At 51.9% G+C, this 27,955-nt stretch overlaps 12 protein-coding genes across 12 annotated transcripts; 5 read left to right on the top strand and 7 right to left on the bottom strand.

Moving 5' to 3' along the window:
- Positions 1 to 903: 903 nt before the first annotated feature.
- VDAG_02976 (uncharacterized protein) lies at positions 904 to 1,879 on the bottom strand (the record flags this gene model as incomplete). The annotated part of the gene is made up of 4 exons (XM_009653629.1): positions 904 to 1,095; positions 1,149 to 1,610; positions 1,668 to 1,807; positions 1,867 to 1,879. The coding sequence occupies 4 exons, from the start codon at positions 1,877 to 1,879 to the stop codon at positions 904 to 906; spliced, it is 807 nt and encodes a 268-aa protein (XP_009651924.1).
- Positions 1,880 to 2,059: 180 nt separating this feature from the next.
- Positions 2,060 to 2,331, bottom strand: VDAG_02977 (uncharacterized protein; the record flags this gene model as incomplete). The annotated part of the gene is made up of 2 exons (XM_009653630.1): positions 2,060 to 2,212; positions 2,267 to 2,331. The coding sequence occupies 2 exons, from the start codon at positions 2,329 to 2,331 to the stop codon at positions 2,134 to 2,136; spliced, it is 144 nt and encodes a 47-aa protein (XP_009651925.1). The 3' UTR covers positions 2,060 to 2,133.
- A 2,108-nt stretch (positions 2,332 to 4,439) lies between these two features.
- VDAG_02978 (sucrose-6-phosphate hydrolase) lies at positions 4,440 to 6,440 on the bottom strand (the record flags this gene model as incomplete). Its single annotated transcript, XM_009653631.1, has 1 exon — positions 4,440 to 6,440. One exon carries the CDS (start codon positions 6,438 to 6,440, stop codon positions 4,440 to 4,442), a length of 2,001 nt encoding a protein of 666 aa, XP_009651926.1.
- A 1,649-nt stretch (positions 6,441 to 8,089) lies between these two features.
- Positions 8,090 to 9,937, top strand: VDAG_02979 (high-affinity glucose transporter RGT2; the record flags this gene model as incomplete). The annotated part of the gene is made up of 4 exons (XM_009653632.1): positions 8,090 to 8,186; positions 8,283 to 8,597; positions 8,672 to 9,118; positions 9,198 to 9,937. 4 exons carry the CDS (start codon positions 8,090 to 8,092, stop codon positions 9,935 to 9,937), a joined length of 1,599 nt encoding a protein of 532 aa, XP_009651927.1.
- Positions 9,938 to 11,404: 1,467 nt separating this feature from the next.
- Positions 11,405 to 12,041, top strand: VDAG_02980 (cell wall protein PhiA; the record flags this gene model as incomplete). The annotated part of the gene is made up of 2 exons (XM_009653633.1): positions 11,405 to 11,726; positions 11,782 to 12,041. The coding sequence occupies 2 exons, from the start codon at positions 11,405 to 11,407 to the stop codon at positions 12,039 to 12,041; spliced, it is 582 nt and encodes a 193-aa protein (XP_009651928.1).
- Positions 12,042 to 12,135: 94 nt separating this feature from the next.
- On the bottom strand, positions 12,136 to 12,762 carry VDAG_02981 (Methyltransferase domain-containing protein; the record flags this gene model as incomplete). The annotated part of the gene is made up of 1 exon (XM_009653634.1): positions 12,136 to 12,762. One exon carries the CDS (start codon positions 12,760 to 12,762, stop codon positions 12,136 to 12,138), a length of 627 nt encoding a protein of 208 aa, XP_009651929.1.
- Positions 12,763 to 14,684: 1,922 nt separating this feature from the next.
- Positions 14,685 to 15,813, bottom strand: VDAG_02982 (uncharacterized protein; the record flags this gene model as incomplete). The annotated part of the gene is made up of 2 exons (XM_009653635.1): positions 14,685 to 14,968; positions 15,021 to 15,813. 2 exons carry the CDS (start codon positions 15,811 to 15,813, stop codon positions 14,685 to 14,687), a joined length of 1,077 nt encoding a protein of 358 aa, XP_009651930.1.
- A 1,256-nt stretch (positions 15,814 to 17,069) lies between these two features.
- On the bottom strand, positions 17,070 to 17,246 carry VDAG_02983 (uncharacterized protein; the record flags this gene model as incomplete). The annotated part of the gene is made up of 1 exon (XM_009653636.1): positions 17,070 to 17,246. The coding sequence occupies one exon, from the start codon at positions 17,244 to 17,246 to the stop codon at positions 17,070 to 17,072; it is 177 nt and encodes a 58-aa protein (XP_009651931.1).
- Positions 17,247 to 18,918: 1,672 nt separating this feature from the next.
- VDAG_02984 (uncharacterized protein) lies at positions 18,919 to 19,576 on the top strand (the record flags this gene model as incomplete). Its single annotated transcript, XM_009653637.1, has 3 exons — positions 18,919 to 19,105; positions 19,154 to 19,283; positions 19,336 to 19,576. The coding sequence occupies 3 exons, from the start codon at positions 18,919 to 18,921 to the stop codon at positions 19,574 to 19,576; spliced, it is 558 nt and encodes a 185-aa protein (XP_009651932.1).
- Positions 19,577 to 19,896: 320 nt separating this feature from the next.
- VDAG_02985 (fibronectin type III domain-containing protein) lies at positions 19,897 to 21,703 on the top strand (the record flags this gene model as incomplete). Its single annotated transcript, XM_009653638.1, has 3 exons — positions 19,897 to 20,205; positions 20,258 to 20,575; positions 20,669 to 21,703. 3 exons carry the CDS (start codon positions 19,897 to 19,899, stop codon positions 21,701 to 21,703), a joined length of 1,662 nt encoding a protein of 553 aa, XP_009651933.1.
- A 1,761-nt stretch (positions 21,704 to 23,464) lies between these two features.
- Positions 23,465 to 26,024, top strand: VDAG_02986 (glycosyl hydrolase; the record flags this gene model as incomplete). The annotated part of the gene is made up of 3 exons (XM_009653639.1): positions 23,465 to 24,683; positions 24,733 to 25,141; positions 25,208 to 26,024. 3 exons carry the CDS (start codon positions 23,465 to 23,467, stop codon positions 25,983 to 25,985), a joined length of 2,406 nt encoding a protein of 801 aa, XP_009651934.1. The 3' UTR covers positions 25,986 to 26,024.
- A 582-nt stretch (positions 26,025 to 26,606) lies between these two features.
- Positions 26,607 to 27,686, bottom strand: VDAG_02987 (uncharacterized protein; the record flags this gene model as incomplete). The annotated part of the gene is made up of 2 exons (XM_009653640.1): positions 26,607 to 26,796; positions 27,208 to 27,686. 2 exons carry the CDS (start codon positions 27,684 to 27,686, stop codon positions 26,607 to 26,609), a joined length of 669 nt encoding a protein of 222 aa, XP_009651935.1.
- Positions 27,687 to 27,955: the final 269 nt, after the last annotated feature.

The raw sequence follows: 27,955 nt of genomic DNA on the forward strand, positions 1-27,955 counted from the left end.
TAATACTTTTGCCTCTTGAGGTTTCTGGGTCGTAGACACAAATTATCAGCGTGGGGTCGACGGACGAAGGTGTGGGTGGGGATTGGTGGATGGAGGGGTCACTCGCCGACCGAAGCTCTGGCCGAGGATTAGCCGGTTCGACGTGATGACTGACTCTTGTCGGCAGGGAGTCATCAGAAAAAGGTAGTCGGTCTCCTCTAACGCTCTCCAGAACAAGGACCATCATGGAGCCAGGAGCTTTTACACGCTCCAAGCCCATATACGCCGATCTTGGTCCCCTGTCGTTTCGCTAGGAATCAAAATTGCGTAGGGGGATAAAGGATTGAGAGTGCTATGTGGTGCACATTTCCTTCCACCAGGTCCCTCAGCTCGGTAAACACTGTTGGTGATAGCCTCATGCAGGTGCTGCCTCAGGAATCGCCCTTGCCTTCGTTCAGTCGCATCGCAGGATCAGTTCGTGCTTGGTTTCATACTTGGATATGGATTACGGGATTGGCGACGAGATAAGGACATGGCAGAAGCAGTGTGTCGAGACAATGAAGCGCCTATCGCCACTGTGTGATGATGAGGACCTGATATTGATGAAGCAAGTTCCTAGCCCTTGGATTCGAGGTGCTTTCGACGATCATGACGTTCCTGAGTAGACTCCACTCGGACAAGAGGCTTGCAATAAAATGTTCCTTATCCTATGGCCTATGGTGCGTGACAAATCAATGAGCAGTGTCTCGTGCTAAGACCGCGTCTCTAGCTTTGCTCATGAACTTAGAACTACGCGCCCCAGTTCATCCTCCGGCCAACTCATTTGGGCATGTACCATACATCGGGGCAGCCATATTCATGGCGAAAGGATTCGCTGTCACGCCCAATCAGTCTCGATGCGATCGCTCCTCGAATCAGCTTCTTTCAATGTTCCTCCTCCACCGGATATAGGTGGCTGCCGATCAGCTTGTTCATTTGAAACATGTCAACTTTAGGGAGCTTGAATACAGCCTCCATAGGTGCGTCGCATATAATCTGGCGCTTGTTGGACGGATCCTGCAGGTTGTTGCCTTTGATATGCTCCCACAGTTTTTTCACAACCTGGGGACGCGACAACTGTTAAAAGTGTTAGCAGAGTCACCGCATGGGGGGCTGCTGTCGAATCGCACCTGAGGCTCCTTCAATAGCTCTGCAAGGGGATAGCTTAGGTTGAAGGGTTTCTGGAAACCGCCGCCGGGCTTGCGCTTGGGTGCCGCGCCATCGCTGCCATCAACATCACTGTCGTCGCCTGTTTTGACTTTGTTGCTGCTCTTCTTCTTGGGCGCTTTCCTCTTTTTCGGGACGCTAGCGCCGCGTGTCGCACGGCCGCGTGCCATGCTGTTCTCCTGCGCTTGAAGCTGAGCTGCTAGCTTCGCATCTGCATCCTCCGAGGAGGCTTCTCGCTTCTGCTTTTTCCTCGCCGGAGCGGGCTCTCCCTCCCCATCGCTGCCCGCCGCCTCGTCGTGGTAGCCGTACTGTGGGTCCGAGTCGTGCGGCGATACTTCCGTCTTCACTTGTGTATCGGCCTCTTCTGCTTGTTCCGAAGCTGTAAAGTGGTCAAAGCGTTGTTCGATCAGGGCCTTGATAGCGTCCTACAAGAGTCGTCAGTCAGTAGCTGCTTGGAGAGAAGCGAGGTGCGCATTGCACACCTTCTGATCACTGAGGTCCTTGCCGCCGAGCGCCCTTTCGAGACCAGCCCGTATCTTTTTGCGCGTGATGGTCGTAAGGTCGGCAGTCGCGAGAATGGTATCGATAATGGCGGTATACTGGACCTCGTCGCCCGGGGAGACTATGGATACCCAGTGAGTTACGGTTGCGAACAAAACAGAGAGTCGATGAAGTACAGACGTGGAGAAGCCATTGCGAATACTTGTTGCTTGTGATATGCGACACGGCGCAACGTCGCGATATGGTCCTGGGCGCTTGGCTCAATACGAGACTTGCAGAAACGTGGGGTATGGGGCTACCAGTTCGCGATCAGAACATGGTGCTGTAGCAAGTTTTGTAGGATCACCGGCAGTCTTGCTTCAAGAGAAGAGCCGTGGGTTCTGGGTCCAGCCGGGAAAAATATAGATCTCGGGACAGCCGCGACGGACCGTTGCTGGGTGAAGCTGATCACGCCTTTCGTGGTCGTGAGAAGGTGCTCTTCGTTTCGTCAAGCGTAAGGAAGGACAGGGGCGGTGGCGTCGAGCAGCTGCATCGCATCAGTAAGAGCGTTGAATTGAATTGAGGTGGGCAAAGAGCATACCGAGACCTGTGCACGTGGCTGCTACCGCAAGACGGTAAACCGAGTCGTATGTTGGATGCAGCCATTCCAAGCTGAGCGGTGCAACCATCGCTGTCTCCGTCACCAGGGCGCTAAGCAGTCGCGTGTTGGCAACCAGGTCCCGCGAGCGGATTTACTCCGCTAATCGCCCGGACCAATCACGGATGGGAATTGAAAGATCGGATATCTGCCAAACATTAGCTCTGGAGGCGTTCAACACCGATAGCTACAAGTTCATGAAGGTCATTCTCTTAACCGAATCCAAGCTGTTCCTCATCTAGCCGACTCAATCATCGGGCCTCCGTTAGCACAACCAAGTCGAATTCAAACCGTTCCTTGTGCGAAGCGTTCCAGTAGGGTTCTATTTTGGTTTGCAAGAAACCCAGAAAGGTGATTGCACCGCTCACGCGAACGAACTCAACTGACTCTCGATCCAGAAGCTGTGTTGGTAAGATTTGATGGAATGATTCTTACTGTCGCCCCATGGCGAGAAGGCGATGATCAAGGCTATGAAGCATCAAGTGAACAACAAACTCAGGTTCGGTCTTCTATGTGACGGACAACTATAGGAGGTGGATAACTCAAGTCACCATCATCTAAGAGCTCGATCTCCTTCGTTCTAGAAAGGGTATTGTTGACTTGGCTTGAATCAGATTGCAACTGACCCCCACTAAGCCACACCGCCTTATATGCCCCAGCCTTGTGGCGAAATTCGTGCTCGCAGCTCGTGCTGCCCATGATGTTGAAGGGAAGAATCTGGGCTAGACGATGTTGACTCAGTCTGTCCAGAGACGCCTTGAAGTCGTCAAGAATGATACTGTCGGTGAAACATTTGAAAATGAAAGCAAACTTCCAAAAAGGATTGATGACACCGATATTAATCACAGGTGTGACCGAAAGCAAATCTACAACAATGAAAATCAGGCTGAGAATCATGCAGAAAAGTAAGACCCCAAAACGTGGCGACACTCTGACAACTGTGGCAAAATCAAGTTCGTAACGGAATTTTATATTCCAGAAGAGATTCACAATGGTGAATATCCACCATGGGTCTCTGGCGCCATCATGTCAGCTCACTACACTCGCCAACGCGGATAAGAAGAAAAGATGGGAAAGGGTGACGCCATTACCGAAAGACTGCTTCAAAAGGCCGAGTGGTAACGAAGAGACGACTATTGGGGGTATTGAAGAAGGCGAAGTTCGCATAGACTTCCAAGATCCAGTAGGGCTGAACTAGGATGACGCTGCCGATGTAAATTAGGTTGCCTCGACGTCCCAGAAAAGGCTTGCTTTTCATCCAAGCGATAACATTGTGCAGAGTCCAAGACGCGAGCAACAGAATGACTGTCGATGAAAGAAACCAGCCATAGACCGGTGGTTCGAAAAAGATAAAAAATCCGTTAGGGACGGCAAGTATGAGCTGCTTAAGTCTTAGTGAACAATCCAAAGAGCGCACTGGGATGAACACGGCGACTACCTCTATAAAGATAAGCTTATGCAGGAGAACCCCCTTTCGCATATTCGCAAGCGTGATTCCAAGCATGATGATGAGGGCACCAATCATGAAACCCTGAGACCATGCTTCAAGGGTCAATTTGTCGTGAGCGGTCGGCTTCAACTGCTCGGGCGTGGGTAGGCCGGCCATTGAGATGTGTTGAACGACTGTATAGCAATTGAAGTTCTCTATAAGCTCCCAGAAGGCGGGACTTGATTCTCATCATCTCAAAAATTCCTGGCCGGGGATGGTGGTTTTGTAGTCAAAACGCCCAAAAGCTTACCAGCTGGGACAACGGTCTGACTTGGTTGGGTGGCCACTCACACAGCATGTGGCTTCCTGCAGGCGATGCACCATGCAAAATGGTGGCCCCCCTTGTGGCCCCCCTTGTGACCCCGGACTCAATACCCCAGGCGACGATCCCTGCCCAGGCTTACCCCTCACTTCCCTGGAGCTTAGCACGGCACATGGAGGATGCTCGGTTAGTGAACTTAGATCAAACGTTGCTGAACGTTAGGTCACTGAAGAAAATCCCGCATTGTGAGGAGTAGTATGGGTATGAGCAGACTGTATGTACGTTGATTTATGCCTTAGCTAATGAAGATGTGTTCTTAAGCTATTATCCCAGGCATAGTCCCAATCTGTTGATAACGACGGTTTTCAACACCAGCTCGAGCCGAGCGGCGTCACGGAGGCGGCCTCGAGAGCAACAACACCATCGTTAGCTACAATGCTAATGTCGGTCGACTCCTGGTAGCGAGGAAAAACATTGGCAGAAAACACGGTACCGTCCCCGATGAAAATCTCCAGGACTGAACGGTCAAGAAATATGTCCATGGCCAATTTGTTTTCCACAGGCACTGCAATTGAGGCTTCCCACAGCCCAGGCTGTCCGTAGCCTGCGCCCGTAGTGTCCAAGGTCAGAATGTGGCTTTTAGCGTCATAAGTGAGCAGGGTACATTCCTCACTCGACTGGAATAGAGCCAACGTGAAGGAAGAAGCTGTTGTGGTTCCCAAGTCAATGCTGAGCTTTACTCTGGCCGTGTTCGAGCTTCCGATGATGTGGGCTATATCGTCCACAAGTACAGGCCCCGATCGTTGAACCTTGCCGTGAGCAAGGCTCTCCAACTCTGGAATGGGGCGGCTACCCAGACCTCCGTCATCGCGAAGGAATAGCTCTCTGGTGATAGACTGCTGGCCTGCCCAGCCGTTGGCGCGACTTGGCCACTTTGGAGTCGGCCAGTTGCCCATCCAAGTAATGGCGAGATCACGCCCAGACTGATCCTTGTACCACTGCATTGCGTAGCTTGCGGGGCCAGCATCGAGGAGACCTCGCTTCTCACTGACGAATACTGATCCGTTAAAGGAGCCGGTTTCGTACCACCCAAGGCCGTTTCCTCCATAAAAGAGAACCCATTTATCTTCGAGAGGGAAGAAATTGGGACATTCCCAAAGGGGCCCGGTGCTGCCATTTCCAGTGTACATTATGCCCACATGAGACCAGGAGAACGGGCCATCGATGGAACGGTACAGCTGCACCTGCCCGTCAACGCTGTTTGTTGCACCAACGACCATCTTCCAAGAGTCGTCCGTCGGGTCATAGAACACCTTGGGATCACGGAAGAAAACAGGAGCTCCGTCTGGGGGGCCAGGGATGACCGGATTGTGAGCGTAAGGCTTGAACTTGATGCCGTCTTTGCTACTTGAGACATCGACGGTCTCTTGCACGGCATGCGGGTGGGCCCGTACATCAACGTACTCCGTGAAGACGAGATGCAGTTCATTTTCGTGAATCATCGCACTTCCAGTGAACCGTCCTGACTCATCTCCGGGTATCTGAGTCTTCTTCGGCGAGAGCGCATCCGGCAGCGTGCGCCAGTGTACAGCATCGGTACTCTCTGCGTGAGCCCAGTGCATTGGCCCCCAGAAAGGAGAGTCGGGAAAGAATTGGCTGAAGAGATGGTGTTGTCCATTCCATTGGGAAAGTCCGGCAGGATCGTTGATCCACCCCTGGTACGGGGTGTAATGATACTGTGGACGGATTGGGTCCTCGGCATACAAGGAACATGCTGGCGAACTGTCACGCGGAGGTTGATTTGACTGTCCGATAACATGGAAGGTCCGACCTTGACCGTTGCCAAGAGCATGGCGTCCAATTCGTAGGTCGTCAAAGTTGATGTGGCCCCATGACTCCTTCGTGCTACTGTCGTGGACAATAATATGTACCTGTTCGCCGGCCCACTCGCTCGTGTCCCAGATGATCCGAATGAGGGCCTCGTCGTTGATGCCAGTCTGGCGCAGGAGAAGCTTGTTGTCTTGGTCCCTGACTAAACCGACGTACAGATGATCCGGGTCATACCCCCCGCCAATCAGGAAGCTTAAGTTGGACGTGGCGCGGAAAGAGCTCGACTTCAAGTTACCAATGGCAGTTTCTCCAGCCTGGGCGGTGCCCAAGATGAAGTACTTCTGGTCTTGATGAAACGGTCCGTCCCAATATGTCACCGAATCTGTGACTGAGATGTTGCCAAACGCGTTACCGTCAACTACCTGCCAGCCTTCGAGGCTGCCAGTCTCGAAGCCAGGGTTGACGAGTCCATTGCAAGTTTGGACATGACGCTCTGGTTTAACAGGACCAGCAAGCACCCTTGAGGCAGTGCTCATGATCAAACAAAGCTTCAAAAAATTGGTTGAGTCGTTCATCTTGTGAGCTGAGTGAAAAGAGTACCCTCTTTGTCTATGATGGAAAAAAGGGATGTGGGTGAGTGCGAGGTATCCTGAGAACTAGATAAATTCTGAAGAAACGAGGGCCTATTTATATTCTTTAGAGATCTCTGTCTCGTTCAAGATGTGATCGAACTTGTTCGAACAGTGATGAGCCAAAGGGCACAACGCTCTCGCTCCAGCCCTTGTCCGCCGCTACACAAGCGGAATTGAGTATTGTACAGTACATCGTCTTTCGCAGTCTGGCAACAATCTAGGCCACTGGTTCTTTTGCTCCCCTGCACGAAACCTACCAAGCCTACCGTTCTGTCTTCGCGAAGACACAGTCGTTCTCCGCTGCCAGCGATCTTCTAAGTGAGTTGCTACTTGTGGCTAGATTTCGGGGACGCCGCTTCTCCATGCCTACCTGTAGCCTCCATCCCCTCTTCATCATGATCGACATGAGATATCTGAATGCTCTCACACAGTCCGCTTGACTCCACCAGTTATCGATGGCGCCTATCAGATGTTCGGTTGGAGTTAGCCATGGAGGAAGCATGAGGTAGCCCCTGGCACATTTGCGGGATATTTTGTTCGCGAAGCATGCGACAATACCGCTAGAAGGGCTCTAGAAAGGCGCTAGAAGGACCGCTCGGAGTCTTGGCTCTTTCGTGTCAGCCAGTAAGCCGATGGAAAACCCCCCGTCCCCAATCCCCGCATTCGAATGGTGCCATCTTTCATGGGGCCGGGGGCGGGGGATGATCTACAATCAATCGTTGGACGATTCAACTGCAAGGCTGGTCAGTGCACAACTTGAAGGAAACAAACGGGCGTCCGCATGCATGGCTTCTATAGTTCGACTTAGCATGCCTTGGTGCGACAGCTAGAGCTGCTTGCTTGACGTTGTCAGTCCGGGCAGATAAGAGGTCACATAACCTCCAGATCCACCTTCGCTTGGATCTTTGCTTCCTCATTGGACGCTGTCAAGTAGTAAAAGGCGTCACTACAGCTACCGAGGCATCCGTGGGTAGGTTGAGGGTGCAGGACGATTATCACGCATTCAGCTCATGGCCGATGGTTCATCCGCGATGGCCATGGTAGTACCAGGCCTCTCGGGTGGATGTCATTGCACTCTCCGTTAATTCAGCGAGAAAAGCTCCTTTTAAGCCTCCAGCGTCAACATTACCACCTGCTATTCGTGGTCAATCCCCCAGAGAGTGGATCGACGAAGCCTCACATCGGCGAGCAGGGGGTACGAACCAGCTTGATCCTCTCTGAGCCACAAGAACACTCCATCAACAATCAGCTGGTTATGGTTTTACGGTATCATGGAGGACATTGCAAGACTGAAGACACAGCCATGTGACTTTCGGCGATGCCGAAGGGCTTGCGACAATGAGCTTCTCGAATACGTCCGCGCCTGGAAGTAAAATCATCCGAAGCATAAAAAGGGACCAGCTCTGCACTCTGGCAGATGATGAGCATTGAGGTCTACACGGATCAACGGACTTTGATTGTTGATAATAACCTCTATGAGAACATCTGGCTCCTTTTCCTGAAAGCCCACTGCTTGTCAACGATTTATTTCAACTTGTTGAATTGCGTTTACAATGAGCCTCCTCAAAAATCTTTCTCTTTCCAGACCAGAGAATGAAGCCGGTAAAGCATGGCCTGCGATTGGTGTCGGCCTGTTCGTTGCGTTTGGTGGTGTGTTGTTCGGGTGAGTTGATTTCTCGAGGCCGGCGTCTACCCTCATCGAAGACACACTATGCTGACTTTGAGCTTGCGAAAGTTATGACACAGGTACTATCAGTGGTATTTTGGCGATGCCATACTGGCAACAGCTTTTCAGCACCGGGCATGTGGACGCGGAAGGCAACCCGAACATCACGACATCCCAGGAATCTGCCATTGTGTCCATTCTTTCTGCTGGCACGTTCTTCGGCGCCCTGTTTTCTCCCCTCCTCTCGGATTATATCGGCCGTCGCATGGGATTGATGATCTCAACTTGGGTTTTCAACCTAGGCGTTGTGCTTCACACTATTGCCACGTCTATTCCGCTGTTCTTGGCCGGCCGCTTCTTCGCTGGTCTTGGTGTTGGTCTCATATCTGCCATGAGTAAGTCGGCTGCTTAATCGCTGTTTTCCTGAGCGACGGTAGTCAATAAGGGTTAGTAACATCAGATGCCACAGTTCCTCTTTACCAGTCCGAGACAGCCCCCAAATGGATTCGTGGATTTATCGTCGGAGCTTATCAATGGGCCATCACCATTGGCCTCCTGCTTGCGGCTGTTGTCAATAATGCCACGGCGCGCCGTGATGACTCTGGATCGTACCGTATCCCTATTGGCATTCAATTGGCATGGTCTCTTATCCTTTTCTCTGGCTTGCTCATTCTTCCCGAAACACCACGATTCTTGATTAAGAAAGACAATGCCGAGCAAGCCGCGAAGTCGCTAAGTCGTCTGCGACGCCTGCCTACGGATCATCAAGCCATTGTGGCAGAACTGGCCGAAGTCCACGCGAACCACGAGTTTGAGATGCGCATGGGCCAAGGCTCATATCTTGACTGCTTCAAGCCCCCTATCCTCAAAAGGCAGCTCACCGGCATGGCCTTGCAAGCCTTGCAGCAACTGACTGGTATGTTCATCTCCCCCAGATACCGAAGCTTTTGAGCCGCTATCGGGTTGCTATCACGCACAACGCTAACTCAGCGCAGGCATAAACTTTATCTTCTACTACGGCACCAAATACTTTGAGAACTCTGGAGTGTCGAGTGGGTTCACCGTCTCCATGATCACGTCCGCCATCAATGTTGCATCCACCATCCCCGGCATGTATGCGGTTGATAAATGGGGGCGAAGACCGCTTCTACTTTGGGGCGCTATCGGCATGTGCATCTCTCAGCTTATTGTTGCTGTTTCGGGCACAGTTTCGTCGGGCCAGCACGAAAACGGCGAAATCTTTGTGAAAAGCCTGGGAGGGCAGAGGGCTGCTGTGTCCTTCGTCTGCATTTACATCTTTTTCTTTGCATCGACTTGGGGACCCTTGGCCTGGGTAGTCACAGGCGAGATCTTTCCCCTCAAGACGCGCGCCAAGTCACTTAGCATCACCACAGCCACCAACTGGCTGCTGAACTGGGCCATTGCTTATTCTACCCCATACCTCGTCAACTACGGAGAAGGTTACGCCAATCTGCAATCTAAGATCTTCTTCGTATGGTTCGGCGCCTGCTTTATCTGCATCATTTTTGTCTGGCTCATGATCTACGAGACAAAGGGACTCAGTCTGGAAGAAGTGGACCAGCTTTACGAGGAGGTTCGCGACGCCCGCAAGTCTTCTCAATGGAAGCCCACCCCGTCTTGGGACAATGACACCAAGAAACAAGGTAACGACATTGCCTTGGGAGAAGTAGAGCATACTGCTGCTGAAGGCCCCCCTCAACCTGACAGACACTAAGTTTCGGTCAAAACTTTGGAATCACGCGGCCGATCCTTCAGTTGACAAGTCTCTTTCGGCAACGTGCAATTCTCTTATCGCTCAACTTGCACTGGGATATGGAACTTGATTCAACGAAGATTTGAGACCACTTTGGTGGGTGATTGTGCTCTTGGTCATTCACCTAACAAGCGCCTTTCCGGAAGCTAGGCATAGCCAAGAAAGCCGTGGTCCGGGACGGTTACAGACAAGATGGGCTCCCAGGATTCTTACCCAGGTTAAAGTTTAGTGTTCTCCCGGGTACTTCTCAAGCCCCTCTCCAATCGACATCATGTTATTCCCTCACCCAGTGTTCTCAGTTCTAGTGATGTAAGCATCAGTGATATTGGCAAGATCCCGTCTAGGCGTTGAAGAGCAGCATGGCGACCCGAGGACTTTTGCCACTGCAGGTAGCCCCATCCTTGGTTTGAGTTGACGCCAAAGAAGTTAGGCTTGTTCGCTTTGAAAATCTCCTCGTTAGTCCATTAGGTGGGAACTGAATTTGTTTGGCACCGCCAGTTCGGAGTCAGGCTGATGTCGCCGGATATAAGTCGCGCAACGACGCCAACATCCAAAGACAGTAATTTGTTACTGTCGATAAGGCACAGGACGGGATCCTTGAATTTCCAGTAGATTGATTGCCTGTAATGTGAGTGGTCGAGCGTGAGGGTCAGAGCTCTGCCGGGATTGCACGATCTAGCCAGTTCTCCCAGGCTATGACTACGTACATGGCATGGTAGTCGACGATCTGTACTAGAAATCAGTTCAAAGACCTGTGTCATTTTTATCGTCGATGTCAATCACGATTTCCTACCCCGGCTGTCCAATTTGAATAACGGGGATTGGCTTCAATCAGCATTCGGGACCGCCAGTGCCCCGAACATTTTGCTCCGTGACACTTAGCGCCTCGTATATCTTTGTCTGCATGTCACGCTGATCTCAGGCCAGGAGTCAGCTGCAATTGTCGGCCCTACGCCCACAGGTGATGGGCCATTATTGGAGCCACAGTCGATGTCCAGTCCATGAAATCATTCATCACAGCTTTCCAGCATTTTTAACGCGCCTACCCCATAATACCCAAGCCGCCTGACGCAGGGAAATCTGGGGCTCTAGGCCCCTGACATGACTAGTTCCTGACTGCGTGACGTAGAAGGGCAATACGAGGGACGATTCCTTCCAGACAGGGTCCGAAGTTTCTCGTATTGTGCCTCTCGGCCCCATTAGTCTACCGTCGATCGGACTCGGCTCGCCAATGCCGGCATTACGAGAAGATCATCGTAGAGCCCACAAGACAACACATTCGGCCATTTCAGCGTGCACGTCTCTTGAGTATATAAGGAGGGAATTGCAACAAATCTATATAGCTGGCTACTCTATCTATCTTATACTAAATACTTTGGAATTCAATTAAATCCGGCCCAAGTTCACCAAAGATAACACCTTGCCACCATGCACTTCCAAATCCTTGGTGCCGCCTCCTTCGCTGCTGCCGCCTCGGCTGCGGCACTCCCAGCTTCATCCGGGCCCCTCCCTGCCGGCGCCAAGTTCAATTTGCTCGCCCTCCGGTCCGCCAGCCCCGTTCATTTCGCAGATGTCAGCGCTGCGCAGGGCAGCCTTTTCCTCAATCTTCCCAGCCAGAACGCCACTTGCGACGGCTCGTGCGGCAACAGCAGTGGCAGCGCCACATTTTACCTGAATGATGACGGCGGTCTCTACCTCTACAGTACTTCGGCTACGCCTCAGCAGTTGTATGCCGATCGCTCAGGCATGGGTATGTGATGTTGTGCCCCTCTCCACACCGCATAGACGTACTGACCACAACACAGGTCAGGGCAACCTTGGCTACACCACGGGCGCCCAGCCTCCCCCCCGAAACGGCGAACGTACTGGCTGGGTTCTTGATGAGGTTGGCGACCTCACTCTCAACGGCGCTGGTTTCATCGCCTGCCCTAACAGCATCGACGGGGCATGGAGTCTCTGGGTGTCGGCTGGTGTCAATCAGCCAGGCGGTAACGAGGGTTGCCTCAGTATCTCGGCCCGTGCTACTGAGGTCAAGAACCCCGACAGCTGCGTGTACACTTCTTGAGAGTAAGGGTTGTATATAGATAAAGAGAAGAGAGTCGTAAATAGCAAAACGTAATGTAATTGTCGACAGCGCTGAATGGTCCTTTGTGTATGGACTATAGAGCCTGGAGAACAAGCATACGAGCCTGCACGCCCGCGCCCCTTCGGTAGTCCTCGAGGTTGGCGCTTACAAAGGCTACCTTGCCGGCGGTGACTAGTTCCTTGACACGCTTCTCATAACCGCCGTTCTCCCAAATTGAGAAGAGAATGGTAGCAACAAGATAACCACCCTTCTTAAGTACCCTCACAAATTCAGCAATTGCAGCAGGGCCGACGTGACCCTCTGTCATTGTTCCTACGCACACAACCACGTCGTACGATGCATTGGCTCGCACTAGAGGCTGTGACAGGTCAACTGCCTCCAGTGCACGATATACTCTGAGCTTCTGAGCTACCTTGAGCATACCGGGGCTCAGGTCGACACCATCGATGTGCTTGGCGCCCACCTTGGCAAGCTCCACGCCAACAAGACCTGTGCCGCAGCCAGCGTCAAGAATCTCAATGTGATCACCCAGTCGCTTAACATTCAAGCTCTTCAACACATGTGAGGTCGCAACGGCGGGTGCCACGTAATCCTGCTCGGCCTCGGCAAGCTCCTTATCGTATGATGTGGCCCAGTCGTCGTAGATGGCCTTCATCTCATCAACACTCGAGGCACCATAGCTGCGACCAATCTGCGACATGGCGGGAGAATGACTCAAATGATTTTTGACGATAGGAAATCTTCAGACGTCAGTAAAGTAGGTCCAAGATCAATCGCACATATCGCGTTTTTGGAGTAGGCTAACAAATTGAGACTCCTTCACAATCAAACGAGTTGAGCTCCTGTGTGTTGATGAAGGAAGCTAGACACAAACGTTTCCTAATGGTGTTGTTTGTATGAAAGGTGCTCTCGAAGCTGGTAGGAAGATCATCGGGCAGATGGGGATGCCTATTTGTACAAATTTGAGCGGACTCTTGAGCTTCAGCCTAGGTCAGGACATCACACCCTCTGTAGTGTTTCTAGGCGGATCTGAGTACGTCGGTGCCCTCTTTGATGTCACATCACACGTCATGGCGGCGCGTAGTGCAACGGTGCCAATCCTCTCATGTCGCTTTGGGAGGAAAACATCCTGCTATCCGCCTCAGTCGTGCCGCTCCTATGGCCACCCTCCGTGATGGTCGCTGAAAGCTCACGTCACTTTCTCGCTGGAGTTGAGCCCGTTGCGCGATATACCTACATCGTTGCATGAGCTACTGGCCAACTACATACGAAGTGCCTCGCCCCTCAGCAGCTGCATACGCTATGCAAAGCTAACGAGTACGATGCGGCTCAGAAGGGGGGTTGATTGGCATACGAACTGGTCGAGGGTGCGGAGGTCGCTGCCTTGGGCACTCCGCGAATCTATTGCATCTTGTGGGCCCAATCATCACCGACCGGACGCCCGCCCGCTTACCGGCCCATGGCTTGGGTGCTCCACAAAGCCGAGGCGCCGCGAGCCCAAGTTGACTGTGCATTTAAGGTATGCCGAGAACTTCATTGGTTAGAATCGTTTTTGCAACAGGGACCTGTACTTGTTTCCCTGCCACAGAATCCGGACGCGCAGGGGACCTCGCCTCCTGCTCAGCGCATCATATACGTAGTCGTCACATCTTTAGCGGGGTATGCGGCCTGACCTTGTTCATGAGAGCGACATCCGACTAAAGTGGTTTCAGGTAACTGCGGTCCATGAGCATAAGGTGTGACGCCTTTGCTACAAGGAGCAGCTTTCCCTTCCTACGGTCTTATGATAGTCTCATCGTTTCTTGAGGCCCCAACCCCGCCAAAGGCCAAGCCATGAGCCCCGCCCCCGCCTCTGCCTAGGCAAGAAATATCCAGGGACGAAAGAGTGTGGAGGGGTAAGGCCGAAGAACTGAGGGGTTTGATTCTGTCGATCTTATCTAGTTCTAAGAGGTGCCTGCGGAAACCAAAGGCACCAACAAACCCTGCACGTCGAGGATACACCCAGTCAGCCTAACCAATGGCAATGAAAGATGGCGCAAGAAGTCGAAAGCCTGTGAAAACCCGTGCCTCGCTCTAAATCGATCACTAGTTGAAATGTATAATATCTACCAGATGGGCGTGGGAGGCCAATCATCGACGTTGAAGCTCAACAGTGATGCTATCGAGGCCACATGCCATCTGATGACCGACCGATGGGTATTTGCCACTTTCGCTGTTCTTTAGCAAGCTCGAGATCCTCTACGCGCAACAACTTATAAGGCATAAGATGTACAAACATGGTGGATTGCATTAACGCCTGACCTAAGATAGCTTGATGTAGAGAGTGGAAAGAAAATTCATCATTGGTTGCTCTAGCTTTGCTGAATGTCACAAAATTCATTGAAGACGATATGGTACTCAGTCTGCACTATCTAGGTACCGCATGCCGCTGGGGACTATAATGATGCTGAATACAAAATTCATGACGGATGAGTGTCGAAACCGAAGGGTCTTGGTTTGATTCTGTTCTGTTGCTCAAGGCTTACATGTGTACATTAGGATAACGAGTGGTTGAAAATCACGAGAAAACAGACAAGCGTACAATTGATTTGAATCTTAATTCTTGGAATAGCCAGGTTCCACTCAGAGACATTGAGCATACCACGGGTTAATTGTTGAGCATGTATAAGGGACAACACAAGCTGTCGGGCCGGTGTGGCCGTTTCCACCGCATTGTTGCCACTGACCTGCCCCAGCTACTGGCGGCGGAGGCGCAGCTGTCGTGACGGGTGTGGGAGCTGGTCTGGATGTTGTTGACGAAGTTCGGAGAGTAGTCGGAGCAGTTACAGGCGCTGTCGACCTTGTCGATGCAACCGAAGAGGTTGACGATCGTACCGAGCTAACAGGGCTGACGGGGGGCTCAGGGCCTTAACACCGTGTTAGGGAAGCTCGCAGAAAACATCCACCCTGACTACTCACTAGAGGATCCGGGGCCAGCGACAGATGTCGTGATTGTTCCGTCTTCGATGTAGACACCTGAAAAGTAAATATCTTCAGGCGCGTCCGGATAACCACTGCGCGGAAGCTCAAGAACACCGAGATGCCAATCGGCACCGTTGCTCGATGTTGAAGCCGCAATGGGCGCATTGACTCTGGTTAAAGGGCTGGCGCCAGTTGAGTGCCAGAAGCCGACAGTCCCAGCACTGAAATCAATTTCATAGGCGACGTTGTGCCAAACATCGGCATCCCAGTTGACGCTCCAGTGTGTCTGTCCACCAACGCACCATCTCAAAAGCGGGTCGGATGTTCCAGCGGCGCCGCTGAGCCAGCCTGCTTTGAGTTCGGTGAAGTGGCTTTCAAAGAAGGCTATTTGATGTTCCCGAGTCGTCGCTGGCGGATTGACGTCACTGCGTTTAATGCTGAAGTGGTAAAACACTTTTCCTTTGTTGATGGCTGCGCTCGTTTGCGGGATCAATTCGGTGCGCCGCATATTCTGGCCATTCCAGTACGCCGTGTCGGTGAGCGAGATCTTGACACCCTGTTTGGACCCAGAGTCGGCTGGGTTCTTGTAACTTGGCGACAAGTTTACATACTCAGTCACAGGCCCGCTCCCGTGAATGTAGTACTGGTAAGGGCCGACCTGCGTCGCCCAGCTCCATTTATTGAGATCGGTGGATGACGTCAGGTCATTGAAACGGCCGTCCCAAAGAATTGCAGAATAGCACTGCGAGACCAGCGAGAAAGCGGCGCTTGCGGTGGCGAGAAACTTCATTATGGAGGTAGAAGTCGTCGTGCTCATGGAAGTCATGTAATACTGGCTGTCATTGCTGCCTTTAAGAACCCGAACGCTACGGTTGATGAAACGGGCCAAGGAGCCGAAGCCTCCGTTTGCAATGTGCCCGGCAATCCGGCAATGCCGTCGATAGGGCCGGGCCGCAGCACATTCAGCCGGCAAATTGTAGGATGGCAAAGGTGCGACACTGGTGACGAGTCAGCCATCATTATTTCACAAGCATGCCATTCTACCAGATTGCGGATCACACTATGTGGCGGGGCAACGTCGCGTATTGATTGATTAACTGCACGAGCAGACATTGTCTTACCATTTGATACCTATCAAGTGCTGTCTTAATCCGTACACGGAGAAAATACAAGCTCTGCCTCCGTAAAGTATTCATAAGACGACCGCTTCCGTTTACTGTCCTTGGCCCGATTGTAGGGTGATCTACAATCGTACTGATCGTCCAATAATTACACACAATGAAGACTCACTTAGTCGGCGTTTGTAAGAGATGTACAACTGCATCATTTATCATATCTTCGTTCCGCATCAAGTCATCTCCCACTGCTTCGTAGGTCATCTGGATTCAAGGTTCCAAATTATGTCCACATCGACTTACCCGCCAGCAACATTGGCCTATGAAAGAAGCCTGATTCCTTTTGAGTTAGCTTAGACGTGGACACTCGGTCAGGACCAGAAGTAGATCTCCAAAACGCCTGGGCCTAACTGGACTTCACCGATGTTGTACTAGGCAATGATGCCAGGAAAGCTCTCCCTTTCTCAAGTGCATACTTGTAGGGTGATCCTGAATGCCCTCACTGAGGAGGAAGGGAGTTGGGTTGTATATGTAGATTATGAATGGTCCTGGGTATATGGTCAGCAGGGCGGCTACATAAAACTCTAGTAAAGGCATCCTGACAACATTCAAATACAGACCTGCGCAGTTATGGGGCACACCCTCCAGCGCTCTTTATGCCAGCACCCCCACCTGGATGACAACTTCCATGCCTAGAATTCAAGTTATGTTACCATCTAAGCAAAGGCGGTCAGGTAGAAAACTGGAGAGTATCAGATCGCTGTTATTGTGTAGTACCTGCCGCCTAAGGAACTGTCCGATAAGAGCAGTATTCTTGATACAGGAGTACATCACGGCAATAGTGACACCATCAAGATCAGTTGGACCAAGGAGATGATATCCATCCTCAGTATCAGGCCGGACGCCAAAGGTGAAGTTGCCGAAATCAATATCATTTCCATTTTTGGCTAACATTGAGCCTGGCGAACAACTCCCCTGCCGTTTTTCGAGGAGCCTCACCCACATTGCCACCTGAGAAGTAGTCCCCAGCCCGGATGCTACCATCATTCGTCTGACGCATGTGGAGCTTGTCGCCATTGCAGAGAGTTTGCAGCAACTTTCGGGTCATGGGACGAGTGTTGATAAGTAAACCCGCTCGACCACTGAGAGGAAGCTTGCTGTTCTCTGCGGCGAGGAAGGGTACACTACCGGACCAGCGGCGAGTAACACGTGCTCGGCACGAATCTTTCCTCCAACCAATGACCGAAACCCAGTAACGCGACCACTCTGTTTGACGAAACCCAAGACCGTGGTCTCGAACACTTTTGCCCTCAAGGCCTTGGCCTGATCGATCAGCCGGGCGGCGGCTGCGTCAGCCTCGACTGCGCCTTCTTCCCTCGTGAGGAGACCCCATGCTGGTACAGTAGCATCCTCGAGATTTGGTTCTATCTTGTTTATGCCACTGTAATTGACTCGGGAAATGCCATAACCCTACGCAGGCATCGCGCAAGGTCTTCGGGGCGTATATGTCATTGGAGGGACCCGCGCCATGAGAGAGGCAGATCAGGCAGGTCTTTGCGAATCTCCTTCCATCGCTTGATAGAGCGACAGCATATATCATAGCGTATATCCTAACAGAATTTCGGATTCTCGAATGCAGCATTAATCCACGAAGAATGAATTGGGCGTTGCAACCCCCCCCCCCCCCCCCCCCTTTTTGCTCTCGGCTATGATGTGATATTGGTTCTTGGATAAGATGCCACCACCTACCACGACATCGTTGGAGCTGGAACTGTCGCCTATGGTAAAGTATAGGCGTAAACGTGTTACGAAGCTTTTGCTGTAAGCTTTGAAAGCCAGTGAAATGAGCTGCCGCAGGTTCACTGCCTCATTAAGGTTTTTAAGGATGGCCCTTCAAAACCAGGCAAATTTGTTGGGGCTGCGAAGTAAATCTTCGCCATTGAGACATGGATAATCGTGTGGATTGCGTGATGGAGGTTTCCTCACTTCTGTGAGTGAGTTAGGTAGTTCGTGATCATGGTTCCCCGTCATCGTTGATTGATCTCATTCAAACCTCGAGCGCTGTGCAGGGTCACTGCTGGGCGTTCCCCACAATAATCATTGTTGGGGGCGAGGAATTTTGCGGTGCTGAATGGCCTACAGGATTGGAAATGTGAGGCCGGCCGGTTCAAACTGCTACTTTGCAGACTGGAGTCACCAGTTGAAGTACGGGGAATTCCCCCTTGCTCCAGCACGGGCGCTGACCCCGCGTTGTTCGAGGATCTTCAATCTCCCAACCCGCGTCGTGGCGCCGACTCACCCAAGCATCTGGCAGGGGCATGTCAAGCTGCATCCCACCCCCTGATGATCAAAGCCAGCCGGCTCGACCACATGCAAATCCTTCACCAGGCAGCATGCTCCCGATAACGCCTGTATAGACCTGGCGATATTACTTCACCCAGAGCTAGCTCTTTCTTCAGGAGCCGAGACCAATCTGAGCCTGCGTCGACGCCAAGGATTACGTTCCTTCTAAGACGCCTCGACTCCCCCCCCCCGACCGCCATGCTTCAAGAACCGGCCACAGATGCCCATTTAGGACGCTGTTGTTGACCACAACCAATCTGCCGTGAAAGATTGGAGAACATTTCGTCCGAAATACTGCCCAGCCCCTCATCAAGCACCGCAGCGGGCCATGCATCGTGAGAGCTGTGTGGAAGCAAAATTACTACATAAGATGGCGACTCGGTTCTGGTGAGGCACCAGATAATGCGCACTTCTTGTTGTGAGGTAGACATACAACCATGGCTCACGCTAGTTTCTCCCCAAGCCTTTGGCAGCCGGCTTTGCACAGGATCGTATTGCTCCTGGTCTTGTATCTCGCCCTTGTCCATCCATCGAACTGTTCTGTTATCCAGAGACGTGCTGCACCTCCACAAAAGCTGCCGAAAAGGGCCACAGAAAACGACCTACGTTACCAGCCGGCCTTAGGTAAGTACAGTTGAGATCGCTAGTTTCACAATTCTCTGACCTACTTAGATTTTGATACCGATTCCTGCTACAACGTACCCGCCATTGGCTGTGATGGAAAGATTGCAGAGGGACTTGAACCCGATGGTACTACGAAAGACTACCGTGACCTCGCCGACCTTGACAACACCAATGTCTAGTAAGCCACTCAAAGCCATGGTCATGTGCAACCACTCTAACGATTCGCTTAGTTCTCGTCAGCGATGCAACAGCGGCTGGTGTGCCTACATGTACGATTACTACTTCGAAAAGGACCACGCTGATATTGGTGCACACAAACACGACTGGGAGCACATCATCGTATGGGTAACTGATGACCGAACGAAAAATAAAAAGTACGCGTGTGTGTCTCAGCATGGTGAATGGCTATGTCACCCAGAGGATAAGGTGCTCTGGAAAGACGAACACCCCAAGGTACCAATTATGGCCTGACAACCTAACGTATACGTTGCTTACCATCCTTGACCTAGATTGTTTACCACAAGGATTGGTTTCAAACTCGTGCCTTTCGCTTTGCTAATGCGGAAGATGATAAATACCAGGAAAATGAGCGCCATGACTGGCAACTTGGCGATCTGGTTGGTTGGTTTGGATTTCCGACAACAGAGCTTCGGTCGGCCCTGGAAACCCATCATTTCGGCAGTGCGAGCTTTGCTCTTGGTGGCAGTTTCACGAACAATCTGAAGAACTCCCTGACTGCTTGGTGTGACGACAAATTCCCTCCTGACGGTGGAGACCTCGCAGTCTGTAAAATGCAGCATTTCCCTCATCCTTTCGATCCTGCGAGAGACGACAACGGCTCCCCGGGTCAGCCGCCAGAAGGTAACGGGTGCAACCCAACTAATCCTGGCACGCCTGGGCCTGCATTTGGCGTCATCAATGCCATGATTGTAGGAGACTCGATTACGCAAGGGTTTGAGGGCGACTATACCTGGAGGTTCCGCCTCGCGGAGTGGTTCACGTCGGAGAGTATTACTCCGAACTTTGTTGGTCCTTGGACCGGAACACATACCAATGCCGAGCCGAGCGACCCGAAACCTCCTCGTCTGATCGGGACTGGGGTATGTTCATCACCTTGGTATCTTGGTGGCAGTTCGCTAACGAAAGTCGCAGCCAGTACCGCCAGACGAGCGCCGAACAGGTGGAGCATACGCCAACGGTGTCTCCTTTAAAAGCAATCATTGGGCTTTGTGGGGCCGCCAAGCTGCTCAGGTTAAGAACGAGATTCGCAGTCAGGTCTCAACCCATTCGCCAGATTGGTTGCTTGTCATGCTTGGATTCAACGATCTTGGCTGGTGGGTGGGTGGGCCTGATGACACCTTGGCCAGTGTGAAGGCCATCGTTGATGAAGCGCGTGCCGCAAAGTCTAACGTCCGCATCTTGATTGCTAACGTCATCCATCGAACGTTCATCGAAGGCCGTAACGATCTTGTAACCAACACGAATATCTACAACGATAGGCAGCTGAGCAGTCGCCACGTGGGGAACAGCTATAGACAGAGTTGACGTCAACGAGCTTGATAGGAGAGGATGATGTGCTCCAGCCCGGGATCGCATTCTTCAGCATGTGATGGACTGCATCCGGGGCCAAAGGGAGAATACCAGATCGCTCACGCCTCCAGCAAGACTCTCGTTGAGATGGGTGCGGGTAAATCAGCACTATCCGTTCCAGGCAGCTTCCCGGCATCCAAGGTCCCCACGGTTCCTAACAATGTTCGAGTATCACAGGCTCCTTGGGGTCTAAAAATCACCTGGGACAAAGTGTGGGGTGCAAATGCATATGAGGTCCGCTCGCGTCAGAAGGGCATTAGCCAGTGGTCATACTGGCCATCCGGCATCGCCTGGCCCGTGAACCGCTGGGACAACAGCTGGGTCCTTGAAGGGCAAGAATGGGAATACTCGGTACGGACGAATATGGGAACTGGCCGGACGTCTGAATGGTCAGGCACTGCTACTGCTGTTGCAAGGCCAACGAATCCCAAGGGACCCAACAATGTCTGGGTTGAACCTCGAGGAAACTCTATTTCTTTGCGATGGGGCGCTGTGCCTGGAGCTATCTCCTACGAGGTTATCACCTTTGATAACGATGCGACAGGGACGACATTCCCCAACGGCCGCGGTGTCCAAGGAACCAGCGTAACCGTCAGCGATGGCTTAATAGTCGGTCACAGAAATGCCATTGCCATTGTCACATGGGCATCCTCCGGCCCCGGATGGCCCACTATTGGCATGTCGGTGCGCGTCGGCGCAGGCCAGCCCGCGACGATTCAAGGCCTTCGCGTCAGCAACACTGACCCAACTACGGTTCTCCTCAGCTGGCCTTACACTACAAACTTTGCCAGCTATCGTGTGTGGTTCCGTAATCACAAGACGAACGAGGCCTTCCGGACAGATGGGTACTCCACTGCCACGGATAACTCGCATACCGTTGCCTTTTTGTTCCCTGGCACGTGGAATTATGAGTTCTATGTCGTGGCCATGAATGGAAATATTGAGGGCGGTCGTTCAAATACCGTTATACCGCCGGTATATCCGGGTTTCCAGGGGTCGGGCGGGTAAGTGATGGTGACTCTATCGCTCACGATGCGCTGGACTCGGGTCACGCGAGAGCTCAACTATTACGTTGATTGGACGGATTGTCAACCTTTCACTCGCCCCTCTTCCAAGATCAACAGCAGTCAAAGTCTTCGTTAGTCACATAGCTGTCGTTCCGGAAACGAACATGAAGAGTGATTTATGTTCGTTGAAAATAACCTATGGCTTGTTTCCGTGAACTCGAACCACTGTCGTTCTAGATCGATCCTTTGGTTTCTGCCAGGTCATCTTCGATGCTTGTACATGACTGTGACTTTAGCCACGTGGGTTCGTGTACCGATGCCTATAGCTCTGCTGATGAAAGCCGAAACCAAGGACTCCATGATTGCTATCAGTCGGCACTAGAAGTACCGGACGATGAAGGCCTTGAGACACAGTCGGCATGTGCGTATGATGCTATCCGTGCTCAGACGACGACGCTTTTTATGCTCGGCGCTACAACTGGCTAACTGCCTAGGTGGCATCTTCTTGGGCCCTACTTTAAAGCCTCGGAACCAGTCAAGCTCTACTGGTTACGCCAACGACAGTATTGAATTCAACGATCGGATAATATTGCTTAAAGAAGACGAGAGCCTCCGCCAGCACGTCAACTGTACCACATCATGGAAGGGCTTTTGAGGAGCACCCAATGGCTTGTTGAAGTATTCAAACACGCGGGACCATCATGGATTTGAATACCCCCAGGGTCCCCAAAGTGTTACGGTCGGCCCCAAAGGGGCTTCTCGACAAGCTTCAAACAAACGTAAGTGCGTTACGGCACCTTTTCTTTGAGGTAAAAGTATAGCCGTTGAATCAGCTTCATTCATTCAACCTCGCTGTATTCAATGAGGTATGGGCCCCAGGCCTATACAAAGTTAGCGGGTCTAAAACATGACACAAAGTGACTCTGTAGTGCGTCAGTCAGACATTTGGCGTTCATTTCTACGACGAGACCACTGAAATTCGCAATAATTCCGGAATGGGAAGATGCATGAAGAAGCTTAACGGCTTCTGACAAGTGCCGCCGACATGTTTGCGCCAACGATCAGACGGCGGAACATGGATATCATAGATTAGAGATCTAACTTGAAGCAATTGCTCGGTTAGGCTTCAAAGCCGTAAATGACGGGTGGTGGTCACGTCAGTCGGATGCCATGGAGCAGAGCATTGAGGCACATGAGCTGATCTCTCTTGGCTTCGCCGGTTGAATGGCTGTGAAGGACCACGATGATTTTAGCTGAACTTGCCTGCTGAGGAACGAAGATCCAGGATGAGTGAGGAGAATACTGTGCAGGCACGGGGATGAGCGTTGGCCCCAAATCACCTACGGATACCAATTTTTGGTCACATGTGGCTTGTGACCCGGTCGATTCGGTTGCCTTGAACTCTTGAGCAAATTGCCTGTCTCCGCTATCGGCCTTGCAGAGTCATGCAGCCAAGTTGTCTTTCTTAAAGGTGAGGGCTTGCGGAGAAATATCCGTGAAAAATCATGTAATCCGTCTAAGATCTGCAACTTATGGGGTCGAGATACACGTCAGTGGTGGGGTTAGTCGGCACTTGAGATCGCGGGGTTGATGAGTATGCCGAGTTTTCATTGGCTAATTGAAACCTAATCAAAGTGACGTGACCATGTATCGGACCAGAAAAAGTGAGGATATCTACATGTATAAAGCATACCCCGGAATAATCTCCTATGTCCCCTTAGCAGCGTTTCTGCATCCAACACCGCTCAACCTAGATGCAACTATGAGGATTCGGTTCGCCATCTCTGTCAGCTTGGCTGGAGCCATATCACCGTGTGAAGCTGCACGGGAAAGGGATTATACTTCACACGTCAATCCTTTCCTCGGCACTGAAGGCCCAATACCTGGCTCCGCGTATCAAGGCGGCAATGTCTTTCCCGGAGCGACTCTGCCGTTCGGCGCCGTCAAGGTCGGAATCGACACAACTCGATGGGATACAAATTACCAAGCCAACGCTGGCTACACCCCTGAGGGCAACGTTACGGGCATTTCCATGCTGCATGTTAGTGGCACAGGTGGTGCGCCAACGTACGGCTTGATACCACAGATGCCGCTCACCAGTCTTGAGGGGGTGAATTTGCTGGACAACTTAACATACATGCAGCCAAGGACGGAGCACGATACAGCGACAGTGGGGTATTACAAGACCAGTCTTCAAAACGGTGTTGTGGCAGAGATGAGTGCCAGCATGCACAGCGGCATCATGAAATACTCGTTCCCAAGCAGTGGTAACCAGCACATTATCGTCGATCTCAGCCACTACCTACCAACTCGTGGCAAAGAATCCCAATGGTACAGCAACGGAAGAATTGAACTTAGTGACGACGGAAGCTGGTACACCGGTTACGGTGTGTACAGAGAAGGTTGGGCCCTCGGTGGAGACTTCAAAGTGTACTTCTGCGGACATTTTGATACAGCCCCAACCAATGTTGAGCTCTTCTCTGGGATGTACACCGACCCGTACTGGCCCAATGCGACTGACGTCCAACCTTCATTTGCCAACAATGGCAACGCCATCTGGGGCGGAACCGATGGCTACCAGTATGCGGACCGGGTCGGTGCTCTCTTCACCTTTTCAACGAACAGTTCCACAGTCACATCCAAAGTGGGCATCTCCTGGATCTCATCAGACAAGGCCTGCCAGTTTCTGAATGACGAGATTCCTCATTGGGACCTTCATGTCACGGTCGCTGAGGCCAGAGATCATTGGAACAACGAAGTGCTGTCCAAGATTGACGCAAACACTCAAAACCAGACGCTATTGGAAATGTTTTACACTGGGCTTTATCATGCACATCTCATGCCGTCAGATCGCACAGGGGAGAATCCCAACTGGGTTTCGGACGAGCCATACTATGATGACTATTACACTCTATGGGATACCTTCCGATGTACCCATGCCTTGATCTCTCTAATCCTTCCGAGACGGCAAATCGACATGAGTAAGTGCCCCCCGTCGCCGAAACCAATCATTATGCTCACGCAACTCAGTCAGGTCCATGATCGACATCTGGCGTCACGAAAGATTCATGCCCGAGGGTCGCAGCCACAATCACAATGGCCGCGTTCAGGGCGGCTCCAACTCAGACAACATTCTCGCCGATGCGTACGTCAAAAACCTGGACGCCCACCAGCTTATCAACTGGACGGATGGATACGCTGCCATGCGCACCAACGCCGAATTACAGCCTTACAACAACTTTGACTTCAACGATCCCACGGGGAGCACAAAAGAAGGACGAGGCGCTCTGGATGACTGGAAAAAATATGGATACGTATCAGTCAACTACGGGAGAAGCGTGAGTAAGACAGTCGAGTATTCGCTCAATGACTTCGCGGTCTCGCAAGTGGCGCTAGGCGAGGCCCCGGAGGAGGCCAAAACATACTTGAAACGTTCCGCGTGAGTAGGATATTCAGAAACTTGCGGGCAGAAAAAGTGAGCTAATAGTTCTAGTGGCTGGCAAAGGATTTGGAACTCGGAGGCAGAAGCGCATAATCACACTGGCTTTCTCGCACCGCTGCAGCCTAACGGTACAGTCCTCGAACCGTATGATCCACTAGCATGCGGCGAATGTAATTGGCAAGCCATTTCTTATGAAGGTACTCCGTGGGAGTATAGCTTTGGCGCACCTCACGACATGAGCACACTCATCTCCCTCATGGGTGGCCCCGAAGTATTCGAAGACCGGCTGGATACAAGTTTCGTTCCTGACCTCGGAGCACAAGATCAAGGCAATAACGGAATTGGGTCCATGATATACAACCCAGGCAATGAACCTAGCTTCATGACACCGTTTCTATACAACTACATCCAAAGGAAACAGTGGAAGAGCGTCATGAGAAGTCGGGCCATCGTTGATGAATTTTACCATGCTGGATCGAGCGGGATTCCTGGCAACGATGACGCTGGGAGCATGAGTAGCTGGCTCGTCTGGAACATGCTCGGGCTTTACCCTGTCGTAACACAACCTGTGTATTTGATTCTTGCACCACGATTTACATCTTACAGCATGAAGGTTGGGGTAAATGGGACACTACGGGTCACGGCCAAGGGTATCGACGATGGTCCCTATATACAAAGCCTCAAGGTGAATGGAAAAGAATGGGATAAGAGTTGGGTAAGCCATGAGGATCTCCTTGGCGGAGATCAGAGGGGAGGCTTACTGGAGTTTGTTCTGGGCAAGAGGCCGGTCTCGTGGGACTCTGGAACGGTGCCCCCAAGTCCAGGCGCTCTGAGCACATAGCTAGATTTGTAAACATAATATGATCAAATTTGATTCCAGTTCTTGATATGCCAATATCTCAATGTCGGCCCATCAGGCCGGCCTCTATAGTCGGGAGATCCTCTGCTGTATTTGTAGGCTATGGACTTGATATGTCGCCTACTAGATGAATTGGCCAGTGAGTCAATGCAAGTAAAAGTATGAAGCCCCTAAACGAAATCGTTGTTGATTTCCTTATATTAGTGAATCCTTCGCCATAATCATCAGTCACCATGGGCCTGGCTTTAGTCAAATCCATAGTCAAGGAACTGACTCTTTCGTCCCGTTGACCCAACCATGGATGCAACGGCTCTTGAGACGAACTTAGATCACGCTGCCGCGTTCTCAATGTCGGCTCGTCATTAGAATGATAGGTTCCCTGTCTGATCAGAAGCCTTGGTCCCACCAAATATTCAGCCACGCCGCTTAGCCAGTTGACCAACGCCTCTAATCACTTTGACTCTCGCCATAACTTGCAGTCAATCATGAGCACACTTAAGAGTTGCGCCCGACAGCAGACACGAAAGCCAGTAATCGATGATTACACGCTCTCAAACCGTCTCTCACCGTTGAATGATGTGTGCCGCGAGACAACGAGCAAGATCACGAAAGAGCTACGCCCGCGATCACACTAATACCCCACGCGCCTAGGATGGTGCCGATGGCGGCCCATCGGTTGGGCATCAGCGGACGAGCAGCACTCTCTTCGCCGCCAACAGTACTACCTGGATTGTTTGTAGTCGCTTCCTCGTTGTTGTTGCCATTGCCGTTCCCTTGATCGGATCCATCGCCACTGTTAACAAGATAGATAGCCTGTACAACGGCAACGCCTGACTCCCACAAGGCTCCTTGCCAAAGGCAGCCAATCCGCTGGCAGTTTCCTCGGGGAGACCGGACGAGTCAAATGGGATGACATAGGTCACGGCGTCGGAGGTGTCGCGCCACCCCGTTGTGAAGGGAAATTTCCCCAGTGTTGCGGTTGTGGTCACACCCGCGAAGTCAAACGTCTCGGTCCTTAGTTCGTTGCCATCTCCCAGGCCAGTGCCATTATATCTATACTGGCAAGCTGTTCTACCAGCCAGCTCAGAAAGGGGGAAGTTAGACCAGCAGCCTTGGTACGGGTTGACTGAGTAGCCGCTGTGGATGCGGTCCCAATTAGTTTGGAAAGGAGATAATATGCTTTTGGAGATAGAAAATGGCTCACCTTGGGCAGCAGGCCACGGCTGTCTGAGTGGGTTCCAGAATCGAAGTCAGCATGTTGGCTTGGAAGTTGGCGGCTGGGAAGTTCGTCGTTTCCCCAGGCGCTCCCTCGGTGAAGGCAGTCGGCTGGAAAATATCAGACACACTGGGGGGGCCATTGTTCATGGCAGCGATGCCAACGGTAACCCATTTGTCAGGGCACTGGTTGCCGGGAGAGTAGTAGTGGGCGGTGGTCACTTCCACGGCGAGATCGACGTTCTCATATATTTCATTGACCTTGCCGCCGTTGGGACGACACTCGTCTGAAATGTTCCAGCCGTCGTACCCATCAACAATCAAGCGCGGAAACCAAGGTACTTGAGGAACTCCGAGGCCGCTGCGGGTGACTGGCTCGGTCGCACAAGATTGGGGAGAAGTCCATGTTGTGGTTAGGGGCCCAGCATTGTGCCACTCGAGATTTCCTCCGGTCTGGATGGAGGACATCTCGAGATTTAGGTTGGCGAGTGAATATTTGGCTGCAGGCTTTTGTGCTTGAAATCGGTATTCGTTGCTCCAAGCTAACAGTCACAAGGGAGGCCAGTGCATATTGTCATAGCTTTAATAGAAGCGCGTTTTGGGAGGCCTCATTATTAACTACTAGTGGCCTGGACCCTGTTCCAGGGCGCATCTATTGCGGCACAGATATTTCGCCCACAAATGACGTGTTCACGTGCCTTGCCATCACCCATTTCGGTAAGAGGTGGAACCAGGAT

Source organism: Verticillium dahliae, genomic scaffold (genome assembly GCF_000150675.1).
Source record: "Verticillium dahliae VdLs.17 supercont1.4 genomic scaffold, whole genome shotgun sequence".
Classification (NCBI taxonomy): Eukaryota; Fungi; Ascomycota; class Sordariomycetes; order Glomerellales; family Plectosphaerellaceae; genus Verticillium; species Verticillium dahliae.